General features: G+C 51.0%; 1 protein-coding gene across 1 annotated transcript in view; it reads right to left on the reverse strand.

Moving 5' to 3' along the window:
• Positions 1–10,821, reverse strand: part of LOC101658625 (olfactory receptor 5-like) — an 18,677-nt gene extending 7,856 nt beyond the window's left edge. Inside the window, exon 1 of the mRNA XM_004715725.2 lies at positions 10,706–10,821. Coding sequence (XP_004715782.1) covers positions 10,706–10,821 — 116 coding nt within the window. The remainder of the gene's footprint in view (positions 1–10,705) is intronic.
• Positions 10,822–12,634: the final 1,813 nt, after the last annotated feature.

Raw genomic sequence — 12,634 nt, forward strand, 5'->3', positions numbered from 1 at the left:
GGTGTTTTGCATTCGTGTTTTATTCTCCTCACAAGGACACTCCGAAAGCACTCTCAGTGCCTTCCTTTTGCAGCTGTAGAAGTCAAAGATCAGCGTCTCACGCTTCAGGGAGGGAGGGGAGGGGAGCGAAGCAGGGGGGGAAAGAGCTGATACCAAGGGCTCAGGTAGAAAAGAAATGTTTGAAAATGATGATGGCAGCATGTGTACCAATGTGCTTGACACAATGGATGGATAGACGGATTGTGATCAGAGCTGGAAGAGCCCCCAATAAATGATTAAAAAAAAGAATCACACACTTTCTTCGAGGCCTGCCAGCAGTAAGCAGTAGAACACACAGTCAGCCTGCTCTCCGTGGTTTCGCAGCCCAAGCCTTTCTCCCTGATTACTTGAGGATTTGGGGGAAGTAAACGTTGTACTGGCTTTTAAAAAAACCACAGACGTGGCCAAAGATGGAAATGAATCCTCTTTCTTCTCTGGTAAGCAAGCATTAGAACGGGCAGGCCACTTCAAGGCACTCACTACATAAAATCTCCCGTTTTCTACAGGAGGAAATGAAAAGGACCTGTATTGACGCAAGCGTGTGGTTGGGGTTACGATGATTGAGTTCAGAGTGGACCTGAGATGCCCTAAGGGCACACATGTGAAGTGGCTGCATGGAGATCTGCCTGGATGCTGGACCAAGATTGCAGGCGGAATCTCACGTCCACATCCCAGGGACAGAACGATGAACGCTGACCACTCGTTTGACGGCTGCGGAGTGGGGGTCGGTTATTGTGACTATGATTCTGTAGGTGCCCGGGGTCCCTCGGCAAAGGATGCAGCTGCGGTCCATTGGATTTGGTTTACAGATGAAGGTGCCCTTTCTCCACTCATAGTCACTCACCCGGTCACGTCTACACTCCGGATCTCAACTCCCTATCACGATTCATTTAACCCCAAGGAGTGCATGAAGCCATGAGGCTAGCCGGGGAAGAGAGGAATCCGCAAGAGAGAGAAGGGAAGTCAAGAATTGTGGGGTGGGGCAGGGTAAGAGATATGGGGGCGTTGGTAAGAACCTTAAACACGTCAATAGGAAGTTGATTATCCAAAACAGGAGCCCCCACCTAATTCACAATAAAAAATGGTCAAAGTAGTCCGTCAAAATGGTCTTAAACCAAACCGAGTTGAAGGCTCTACTAAAGAAGTGGTTCGAGCTGACCCTGATCCTGAAGTCCAAATTTAGCATCTGTGTCCACAGACCTGAACTTGGCCCTGGACATTATGTTCTTTCAACCATTTGGATGGTGGCACTCCCATGGGTGCCACCCCAACAACTCCTCCTCCTCGGCTGCCCCCTTTCCTTAAGTCTTCCTCTCTCCATGGGCATCCCTGGGATGTGTTTCCCTTCCCCCTGCTCCAGCTTCTGTTCAACATCGTCCCTTTCTCCCGATCCAGACTCACCTCGCTCATGAAGCCTCCCAGGCGTCAAACCTCAGAGCCAGTCCCCTGAGAGGCTGCGAGCTGCCCTTGCGTGTTCTACAGAATCCACCCAGGTCGTTTCAGACGTCATTCTGGAATTCTTCGGCGGCGGAAACTCCGAGTGCTCCAAGACTGTCGGGGGTTGTTTCATCCAGAGAAGAGCAGGCGGTCCTCTGTGCCAGGCACAGGGGGCTCCGGGCATGAGCAGACTGTGCTCCCAGAGGAGCTGCCCACCTGCTTCTTTCTTGTGTCGACATGAGAAAGTTCCTCAACCTCCCTGAATCTCCTTTCTGGGGTGAGGGGGGTGGGGCGGGGTGGAATCAATATAATGATCTTCGTCGCAAAGTATGTAAAGCCTCCACTGTGGAGTAACAATCAGTAGCCCTGGTTCTGACTTCTCAGTTCTCCATTTAATGGCTGTGAGCCTTTGGACAAGTTAGGAGTCCTCACAGCATCTCTGGCTCCTGACCTGCAAGCTGGGGATGAGTGTGGTCTCACAGGGTGCCCAGGTGTGCAACTTACGGTCACAGTGAACCAAAGCAGAAAGGCTAGATAGCTCCTAAATGACATGTCATTGAGATAGAGGCACTGCCTTTACTGTAAGTACAGTAGACGACTAACAATGTGTAGTAAGTACTACCATTGATCTACTTTGTAAGCCATCCTGATTGAAGGCTCCTGGTCTGCTGTCCACAGAAGAGGTGCTCAAGCCCAGAGAGGGAATACCACTCGACCCAGGTCAAAGAGATATTGATACATCCTTCTACCAGAGCTGTGTCTATTTGTAGTAAAACCCCGATCTGAAGGAGCTTACATTGTAAACACCCAGTTTGCAGAAGACTATGGTTGACAGGGGGGAGCCCCAAATCCATTTGCAGAGTCCCCACAGGATTAAATCTTGGTGAATTCCCTCCGACCCTAGTACAGGGATGTGACTATCCTTGTCACTATACAGAAAATATTGTAAAGGTGGCCACGATGGATTTGATTAAAATGTAATACGCTATCATTGGATCTCTCTTTTAACCCATTTAAGGGCTGTTTCTGTTTTTAATATTCTCTGCTTGCTCTCTGAGGTTTTGCTGTGTTTTGTCTGGTCACTGTTGTTGGGTCTTTTGTTTGCTTGCTTGCTTTGTATGATTCTATAGACTTCTGTCTTGTTTCATATAATTTTCTGTGAATGAAATCTATGATAAGCAAACTATATAGCATCTGAGGTCTTAAAGGCTTGAAGATAAACAAGTGGTCATCTAGCTGAGAAGCAACAAAGCCCACATGGAAGAAGCACACCAGCCTATGTGATCACGAGGTGTTGATGGGATTAGATATCAGACATAAAGACCAAAAACAAAAAATCATATCATTGTGAATGAGTGGGAGGGCAGAGTGGAGACCCAAAGCCCATCTGTAGACAATTGGACCTCGCCTTACAGAAGGGTCACAAGGAGGAGATGAGATAGTCAGGGTGCAGTATAGCACCGATGAAACATACAACTTTCCTCTGGTTCTTTAATGCTTCCTCCCCCGCCCCTATCATGATCCCAATTCTATCATACAAATCTGGCTAGACCAGAGCATGTACACTGGTACAGATAAGAACTCGCAACACAGGAAATCCGGGACAGATAAACCCCTCAGGACCAATAATGAGAGTAGCAATATCAGGAGGGTAAGGAGAAGGTGGGGGGAGAAAGGGGGAACCAATCACAATGATTGACATATAACCTCCTCCCAGGGGGACAGACAACAGAAAAGTTGGTGAAGGGAGACAGCAGTTGATGTAAGACATGAGAAAAAAACTATAAATTATCGAGGGAGGGTGAGGGAGGGGGAAAATGAGGAGCTGATACCAAGGGCTCAAGTAGAAAGAACATGTTTTGAAAATGATGATGGCAACCTATGTACAAATGTGCTCGACACAATGGATGGATGGATGGGTTGTGATGAGAGCTGTACAAGCCCCCAATGAAATGATTACTAGAAAAGAAAGAAATCCACACTAGGTAGATGGATAGAGACAGTCCCTGGACAGAGCCTTGGCAGGGGAGGGTGAGGGGGAAATGGGGAACTCCCAGCAGTGAGTTTGAGGAGAAAACGTCCCGAAATGGGTGGTGGCGATGGTGACACCCATCTTCCCAATGTGACGGGACAGTTACATGGTATGAAAAGTGAAGCACGGGCCAAGAAAACGGATTTCTTAAAGCCGGGTCTATTGGGTGCTGAAGGCAGTGGCCACCCTGCCGATGTATCCGCTGGTCTGCACAAGAGGGGCGGCCCCTGTGTCACTCGGTACAATGAAATTGCCCTTTTGCCGGACCTCTGCGTTAGAGCCCACTGCTGCCTTATTCCTATGCAAGCCATCCCCGGGGAGGGGGTGGGGGCAGCGGCACAAAAACACAAAGGAGGCTAGTTAGAGGGCTGCTTCCAGAAGGAACACCTCATGTAAGCTGCGCCATTTCAACTGAGCCTAGAAGGCTCCGGGTGAGCTCCTCAGAGAGGAAGTCGAGGGCTGGGACATCCAGGCAGAAGGAGCCGGTCCAGCAAGGGCATCGACCGTCAGCGCGCCTTTGAGCAGGGTACACTCCGCTGGTGGGGAAGGCCCCCACACATGTTCTACCCCCACCCCAGACATGTCTTTTCAATCTCCCAGGAGGGTGATCTTAGGGCAGGGAAGGGAACCAGGACTTCAGGATCACATGGACCCTGAGTGCAAACATCAAGTCCCCCTCCTCTTAGTCGTCACCATGAAGCACGGTACCGATTCTTGCTGTCCCCTTCCCCACCCGTCAGCTGGACACGGTGCTGGGGATGACCTGGGAAGACTGCTTGAGATCATGCAGCGAGGGCACCCGTCCAGGTGCCCGGACCACCACTGTGGTCATTGTGGGCCACCGAGTCACTTGTAACACATAGCGACCCTAGCCGGCCCCAGAAGATTTCCTAGGCTGAGATTTGCACACGAGTAGATTGTGCCCCCCTCCCACTACCCCCACTGCCTCCATGGAGATGCTGGTGGGTTTGAGCCCCCAACCTTTTGAATGGCAGTCCAGCGCTTCACATTGTACCACCAGGGTTCCTGGGCTACAGAGTCTCACTCAGGCACCGCCACGACTCCTGGCGACCCTACAGGACAGGGTAGAGCTACCCCGTGAGCTCTGAGGCTGTCCGCCTCGCCGGCGTAGAAAGGCTCATCTTTCTCATACCATTTCTTTCCTGATCACCTCAAACTTCCCTCCTCCCCCCCGAAAATGAGCTGTCCACCCTCCTTACCTGAGCAGCCTAAGTAATATCGATCGATCAGAAAGGATTCAATCTTCCTTCCTTGAGGTCTCTGGGCGGGAACTAGATGACCTGGACTGCTACGCCAGGACAAGATGCGCAGGAGCGGAGGCGGAGAGTCCTGTTGGTTGCCCAAAGACCAGGCATCTCTCCGTGAGTTCCTGCCAGCCAGACGTGAGCTCAGGATCTTGGCCAGAGAGTTCTTATTCCTGCAGCTACTGCTGCCTACTCTGAGAGAGGTGTTGTCTCCTCATCGCCAAGTGGCTCTGTCCCCACAGGCAAGCAGAAGGAGCAGCTTAAACCAAGGCCAAGGCTCTCTGAGGTCTCCTGTCATCTCGGTGGAATTAAAGAACAGACAGGATCTTCCCCTCCCAATCTCTAGTGGGCTGAAGGCAAGAGAGCAAAGTTGTCTCTATTTGAAATCCGCCTTTAAGTTACATCGATACACAGGCATGAAGCCTCAGTCTGGGCTGGAATGTCTTCCGTGTGCTGAGACCCAGAAAATGAATGCAATCGGTTCTTGCCTTCAAGATCGGAGCTAAGCACAGAAATGGAAAGACGTGAGAACCAGCAGAGAAGGAGGCTTCTCATCCAGTCTGGGGGCTTGTAGGTGGATTTCTGGAAGTTGGAGTCCAGATGGTGAACGTTAACCAAAAGGGCAGAGGTTCAAGTCCACCCAGAGGGAACTTGGAAGAAAAGTCTAGCAAACTGCTCCTGAGAGGGCACCCAATGATCACCCTAGTGACTCTTGAGGAAATTTAAGGGAGTTTCTAGACTCTAAAGTAAAACATGATCACCACGTTCTTGGAAAAATACGGATTTTTTTTTTTAGTGTCCTAAAGGATTCTCAAATGATTTATCTGGATCCAAAAGACAATAAAAGCTTATATAAACCCCCTCCTGATCATCTGTGTCTCTTTAAGAGCAGGGGTCTTCTGGGTCTTGGTTCCTCCTGAGGGCCCAGCCTCGCTAGGAGCTGGTGCTTCTACATGCAAGTGTGCCTCTCTAGAATAATCTGGAATCTGATTCCCAGGCATCGAATCAACGCCTCCCTCCATGCAGCCCAGGCCATACTTCCTTCTGGACAGGAAAGAATGTTGGCGCTGAGGTTTATGCCCCCCACAAAGGGTAGAGCACCCCGAACACATGAAGGGCCACGTGTTTTCTACAGGATGGTTGGGGAGGATGGCGTGAAAGCCTGAACATCTACCCAGATACGGACGGAGGACGAGCACAGGTGCGTCAGGTCCCTGTTCCAGGTCAGTCACAGGCAAGCTGAGCAGCTCCGAGCCAGTGCTGTCACCTTGCTGTGACCTCTATTCCTCCGTCCGGACAAAGGGAAGGTCATAAGACTGAGTGTTCAGGGCTAGTGAGAGGAGACAGTCCTGGCCTAAGGCAAGGGTCCTAGATCATGTATTTCAGGGAGGAGGCTTGGAAGTCAGCTGGATGGATAGGCAACACTCAGCTCTACCATTGTTTACGACTCTCGGAGCCTCTGTTTCCTTGGCTGTAACCTGCAGAGTCTAAGACGGGGAGGGCCTAGCATCTGGTGCACAGGACATACTGCCCACAGAGGAAGCTAGGATCCAAGACAAGGCGCGACTCAGCACCTGAGAGAGAGCACAGACCAGCCGTTCAGATGGACAGGAGCTCCACAAGGAAGAGGGAGGGCAGCCCCGGGGCTAAGAGAAGATCAGAACAGACCAGGAGCCGAGCTGGAGGACAGACCAGCACCTACGTTTGTCGGCTGCCAAGAAGCTGAGATGGAGAACAGACCAACCTCTAAGCTGAAACCAGACCCAAAGCTCAGATGCAGGACAGCCCGGGCGGCGCAGAGATGGAGGGCCAAGGAGCTGAGATGGAATAGCCCAGCAGCGAAGGTGAAGGGCAGCTTGCGAAGCATGGTCTGTGACCCAAGAGCCCCAGGCTGACCGGGAGCACAGGAACCAGAGTCTGCGGTTCTGGTCGTAAGATGAGAGCCCTGGAGACTGAACCCACAGAGCAGGTGTCTCATCACCAATTCTGTTCCTTCGTGCCGTGTGAAGGAAGGAGGGAGATGGCCTCAGGCCGGCTGACCTTCCCTGTTCCTCCACATTCAGCAGTTCCCCAGGTCACCCCGTCCTGAGTGCTCCATTCCCAGTTGCCATGACGTCCCAGATGCCTGGATTTTGTCGGCTCCTGTCACTCACATAAGAAATCCACACCTCCGGTGAAGAAAGCTGATGGTGCCAGGCTACCAAACAATATAGCGTCTGGGATTTTAAGGCTTGAAGGTAAACAAATGGCCATCTAGCTCAGAAGCAACAAAGCCCACATGGAAGAAGCACATCAGCCTTTGTGATCACGAAGTGTCAACGGAATCAGGTATCAGGCATCAAGAAACAAAAAAATCAAATCATTGTGAATGAGGGGGAGTACAGATTGGGGACCCAAGACCCATCTGTAGACAACTGGACATCCCCTTAAAGAAGGGTTGTGGGGAGGAGATGAGCCAGTCAGGGTGCAGTGTAGCAATGATGAAACATACAACTTTCCTCTAGTTCCTAAATACTTCCTCCCACCCCTCCCCACCCCCCACTATCATGATCCCAATTCTACCTTAAAAATCCAGCTAGACCAGAGGATGTACACTGGTACAGATAGGAACTGGAAACACAGGGAATCCAGGACAGATGATCCCTTCAGGACCAGTGGTGTGAGTGGCGATACTGGGAGGGTGGAAGGAGGTTGGGTTGGAAAGGGGGGAACCGATTATAAGGATCTACATGTGACCTCCTCCCTGGGGGATGGACAACAGAAAAGTGGGTGAAAGGAGACATCAGACAGTATAAGATATGACAAAATAATAATAATTTATAAATTATCAAGGGTCATGAGGGATGGGGGCAGGGAGGGGGTGAAAAAAATGAGGAGCTATACCAAGGGCTCAAGTAGAAAGCAAATGTTTTGAGAATGATAATGATGGCAACAAATGTACAAATGTGCTTGACACAATGGATGGATGGATGGATTGTGATAAGAGTTTTAGGAGCTCCCAATAAAATGATTTTAAAAAGAAAAAGAAATCCACACCTTGGGAAATCTATGAGGCATGACACTTACTAGTGATTCCTTGGAGTTGTGGCTTGAGGGTGGAAACAATGAGGTGTGATTACTAATGTGAATGGGTATTGTTGGGTGCTTCTAAGGTGTTCACCCCCCTTTTCTGATGTCTTGACTAGAGTACCACGTGTTTCCAACATCCCCGAGGGTCTCAGCTACCTGTTGGGGTGGTTAAGTGTCGCCCCCAAGTTGGCTCTGACTCACAAGAGGACGGAGCACTGGCCAGATGGTCTCTCCTGATAACACGCCCCACGTACAGGAAATCGAAGGTCTACCATCTTCACTCCTAACGAACGTTCTGGCTGTACTTTCCCAGACATGGGTGTTCCTTCTGGTATACTCCATACTCTTCATCAACACCGTAATTTAAAGACACCGCTTCCTTAGTCTTCCTTATTCAATGTCCAGCTTTGGTATGCAAAATCAGAAATACCACGAGAGGGTTGTGCTGCCACCCCCCTAAAATCCGTTTGGTTTGGGTCCGTCTTACCATTCTCAGGGTTATTTTTGAAACCTTTCATTGGGTTTCCAGTGAAAGCTTAGATAGCAGTTGAGGTTCCCAATCGGCAACTTCTCCCCGACGTGTTCGATGGCGTTGGTCACAGGCCAGTGGGTGGAAAGTCCTGTGAGGCCAATGGCAGTGGACACCTCTCCAGGGCTCTGGCTGCCATCAGCATTTCCATGTGGCTTGTCAACAGGGATGTGAGGCAGAGGGAGAGTGTGTCCTGCCTCCAAGGAGGAAGAGCGGAAGTCCCAGAATCGTCATGAGAAGACCACACCACAAGGAGGGATCACTGTGACCTGATTGACAGGCTAGACTCCACCCCTTCATTCTTATTTATTAAGGTGACATGAAATTGTGTTACTACCACAGTATGAAAGTACCTGAGCTTGTTTATCCATTCCTCTATAATTGGGGTTCTTGGTTTTTTCCATGATTTTGCTATTGTGGAAATTGCTGCAATAAACATATATGTAAAAATGTCTGTTCATGTTGATTTCTTAATTTAATTTGAGTATATGCCCAGCAGAGCAATTGCTGGATCATAAGCTACTTGGGTTTGCATGTGTTTAAGGAGATGGCATACTCGTTTCCATAATGGTTGTACAATTCCATCGAGTAGATTCTGACAAATTCAAACCTATTGCACAGAGTACAAGCGTCCCGGTGGGTTTCCAAGACCAGGGCCAGGATTAACTGCAACCTGAGAGGCATACATGGCTCTTTCGGTACATACATGTGGCTCTGAGTTAACATCGAAAAAAAATGTGAAGGATAGTATTCAGATAATGGTGATTTCACTTGTTTGTAAAAATATATGTATGCTTCTTGAATAATTTTTAAATGGTTTTGAGGGACAGGATTGTATCTTCCACCTCAAAAGTTTGCTGATCCCTGGCCTAGATGATAAATCTTTATGGGGGTAGAAAGCCTCCTCTTTCTCCCATCGCGTGACTGGTGGTTTTAAACTCCTGACTTTGTAGTGAGCAGCCCAACTGGTAACACGCTTGGCCACCGGGGCTCCTCAGTCAAAGCTTGACTGGCCTAGGGGTGAACAGTAACACTGGCGGGTGGGGAGTACACATCCCTGTGAGCCCTCAACCAGACGAGACCAGGAGGGCAGCCCAAGGACAGAGCTCAGAGGTAGGAAGGGGCACCGCAGGAGGAAGGACCAAAAGGGGCTGAGTGCTGTTGCGCTGTAGGGATGGTGGTCAAGGTCACGGAACACCATGCGTACGAATTATGGAGTGGAAAACCAATTCTCTGTAAACTTTAACCCAAACATTTTAGCTAAGATAACGTGGGTGCTTTACTTGGTTTAGTTATTGTATCTGTGCTCAAAATTGTTCTGACCCGCAGAGATCTGACAGCAGAACTCGCCCGGGCATAGGGTTTTCTGGGCTGCAAGCTGTATAGGAGCAGAGCATCGGGTCTTCCTCCCTCTGAGCCACTGGGTGGGTTCAGACTCTGCCAACCTTTTGGATGGGAGATGTGTTCAGCTGGGTGGTCTTGAGAAACAAAACCAGTGACACTCGTATATGTAGAAGAAAGAACTTTCTATCAGTCAAGTCGTTTTATAGCAAGAAGGCGCCCCAGCCCAATCTGTGGGTCTGACACGAGCCAAAGCCCTCTTCGGACTCACGTAGCTGCAGGCAGGTGACGCAAAGGCTGGTGGGTGCAGAGTCTTATGGATGCAAAGTCGGGGAAACGTGGCAGTGAGCCAACAGGTCCCAGAGCTGGTGGCCCACGTGCAGCCACCCTTGCAGGCAGACACCGAATCCAAGCAAGCATGAGGAAGAAGGTACAGAGAGAGACAGACAGACCCAGAGCAGTTCCCAGTGTCTCTCTTACAAAGGCCACACCCACAAGGAGGCATCATCAGGCTGTGAACTCCTTGGTAGATTGGACTCCACCCCTCCACGTTCACACAGGTGCAAGTTGACATAAAACCCAACCCCCACAGTAGCCAAGGGTTTGACCAGACTGATGTGAAATAAAGGAAAAAGGAAGAAAGGCAGGAAAGCCAGAGCCTCTGATGTAGTTTGTTTATTTAATGCCGATAATGACTCGACAGGGTCAGTCTCATGCTTTGCCTTGGGGGTTGGCTGATTGTGTCCTGTGGCGTGTAAGTGCCAGCCTTCTACACGGATGACACAGGCCCCATGAGTAGCTCTGTCCCGCTCTACCGGAGTCAGAACCGGCCCTGTGGTAACAAGCTTGGTTTCTTGTTTTGATGCTTTTGTTTTGTTTTGCTTCTAGGATGCATGGGTTAAGTGCTTGGATGCTAACTTAAAGTCTGGTGGTTCAAACCCACTGGCCTCTGTCCAGGAGAGAGATTTGGTAGCTTGCTCTTAGAAAGTCTACCTGGCCTTAGAAAGCCCCATGGGGGCCGTTTTACTCTGTCCTGTAGGGTCACTGAGAGTCAGACGGATTCGGGGGTACACAGCGACACCAGGGGGGTACACAGCGACACCAGTCATTGTTCGAAGCACTTGGCGGCGATCCTGTTCTCTCAGCCTTACGTCCGCCTTAGAAACAAAACAAAACGACCCCCTGCAAGCAGGTTGGCATGACTCAAGCCACCCTGCGGGACAAGGGAGAAGTGCCCGACCTCATCAGGTAGGTGAAACCACTGTACGAGCCCTGGTGGCACCGTGGGGGAAAGCACCACCCAAAGTCATCGTTTCTAACCCACCAGGCACTTCCTGGGGGAAAGATGTGGCTCTCTGTTCCCATAAAGATCCACAAGCTTCGGACGCCCTTTGGAGCCGTTCTCCTCTCCCCATCCACCTCACGGCCGTAGGACGAGCTCTTTCCCACTCTCCCAGCACCCTCTGTCTCTGTCTCATCCTTCCGCTGTTTCCTCTTCCCACGTCTCTCTTCCCCTCCCTGGCTCAACTGTCCCTCTACCGCTTGACATCCTCCCCACACATCTCTCTATCTTCCCGTTCCTCATTCCCCCCTCTCCCCCTTTGCTCTCCTGCGGCCAGCGCGTTGTGAGGAAGAGCGGGGCCCCTGAAGTCTTCGTTCAGGTCCGCACCTCCTCCCTCTGGGCTATGTCCAAGCCGGCTCCTCACTAGAGAGACTGCAGTCCTCTCACGGGTCTTTGGAGAGCTGGGTCACGAGGGGCGGAATCAGAGACTTGCAGACTCCGCCGTGAACAGGTCTCGGGCCAGGACTGGTGTCACCACCTTTGGCTCCGACAAGGCCCTATAATTGGCCACCACTAATGAGACTTGGGTGAGGAGACCTTGGCCCAGGAGCAAAGATCCTCTTGAGCTTCCGAGAACGCCCTCTTTTCTTGCCTGAACACGAGCACTGAGGGCTGGCTGGGAGGGAAGCCACGCCACGTCAATTTCTGTCTTTTCAAATCAATCCCATCCCTCTCTCTCCCCTTTCCTGTTTCTTCTTCTTTGCAAACGATTCTGAAAAGTCTCTCCATCGACGTCTCCACATTTCTCTTCTTCCCCTCCCTCCTTCTGTTGGCGTCTCTTCCTTTTTTGTCTCTGTTCTCTCTGGCTTCCTGGCCCACTTCTTCTGAGGGACTCTCTCCCCAGTGACCCACGGCCATGCACAGGAGCCACAGAAGGCAGGACTGACCGGGAGCTTCTGTAAAGACTCTCCGCTGAAGACCACCACCCTCGAGTCTATTCCAGCTCAGGGCCAACCTCCTCCACAACAGAGTAGAACTGCCTCGCAGGGTCTCATTGGCTGTGACCTCGATGGGAGCACTCGGCGGTGACCTCTGCAGTGTTCAAACCCACCCAATGGCGCTGTGGGAGGAAGACGTGCTGATCCGCTTCAGGAAGATGAGGACCAGAGGAAGCTAGATCCCAGGGGAGCTACAGGAGCACTGGCCACTTTGGCCGGCGGCAGTTGGGGAGTGGGGTGGCCAACCAGCCCCGCTTCCTCTCTCTGGGTCTGCCCTCCTCTTCCATCCTGACGCCCCCTCCTCAAGCCAGGAAAGCTGCCCAGCCACCAGCAACACGCCGCCCCCCGCCCCCATGTCACCATGGCAACTACCGCTGACAAGTCTTCTTATATCTTTGATGTGATTCTGGGGGACAGGGGTGTAGGAAAACCCTGCTTGCTTCATCAATTTACAGAAAAAAACTATCTATCTAGGGCTGACTGGCCTCACACGATTGAATGTGGTCCAAGAACAATGGGAGTTAGTGGCGGATTCAGGACACAGCAGGACAAGAGCAGTTTAGGGGGGTCCCACGGAGCTACTAAAGAGCTGCTGCTGCAGGAGCCTTTATGGGTGTGGTGTGACTACAAGAAGGACAGTCC

This window comes from Echinops telfairi, unplaced genomic scaffold (genome assembly GCF_000313985.2).
Source record: "Echinops telfairi isolate 266 unplaced genomic scaffold, ASM31398v2 ScPeMD7_655;HRSCAF=1070, whole genome shotgun sequence".
In the NCBI taxonomy this organism is placed as follows: Eukaryota; Metazoa; Chordata; class Mammalia; order Afrosoricida; family Tenrecidae; genus Echinops; species Echinops telfairi.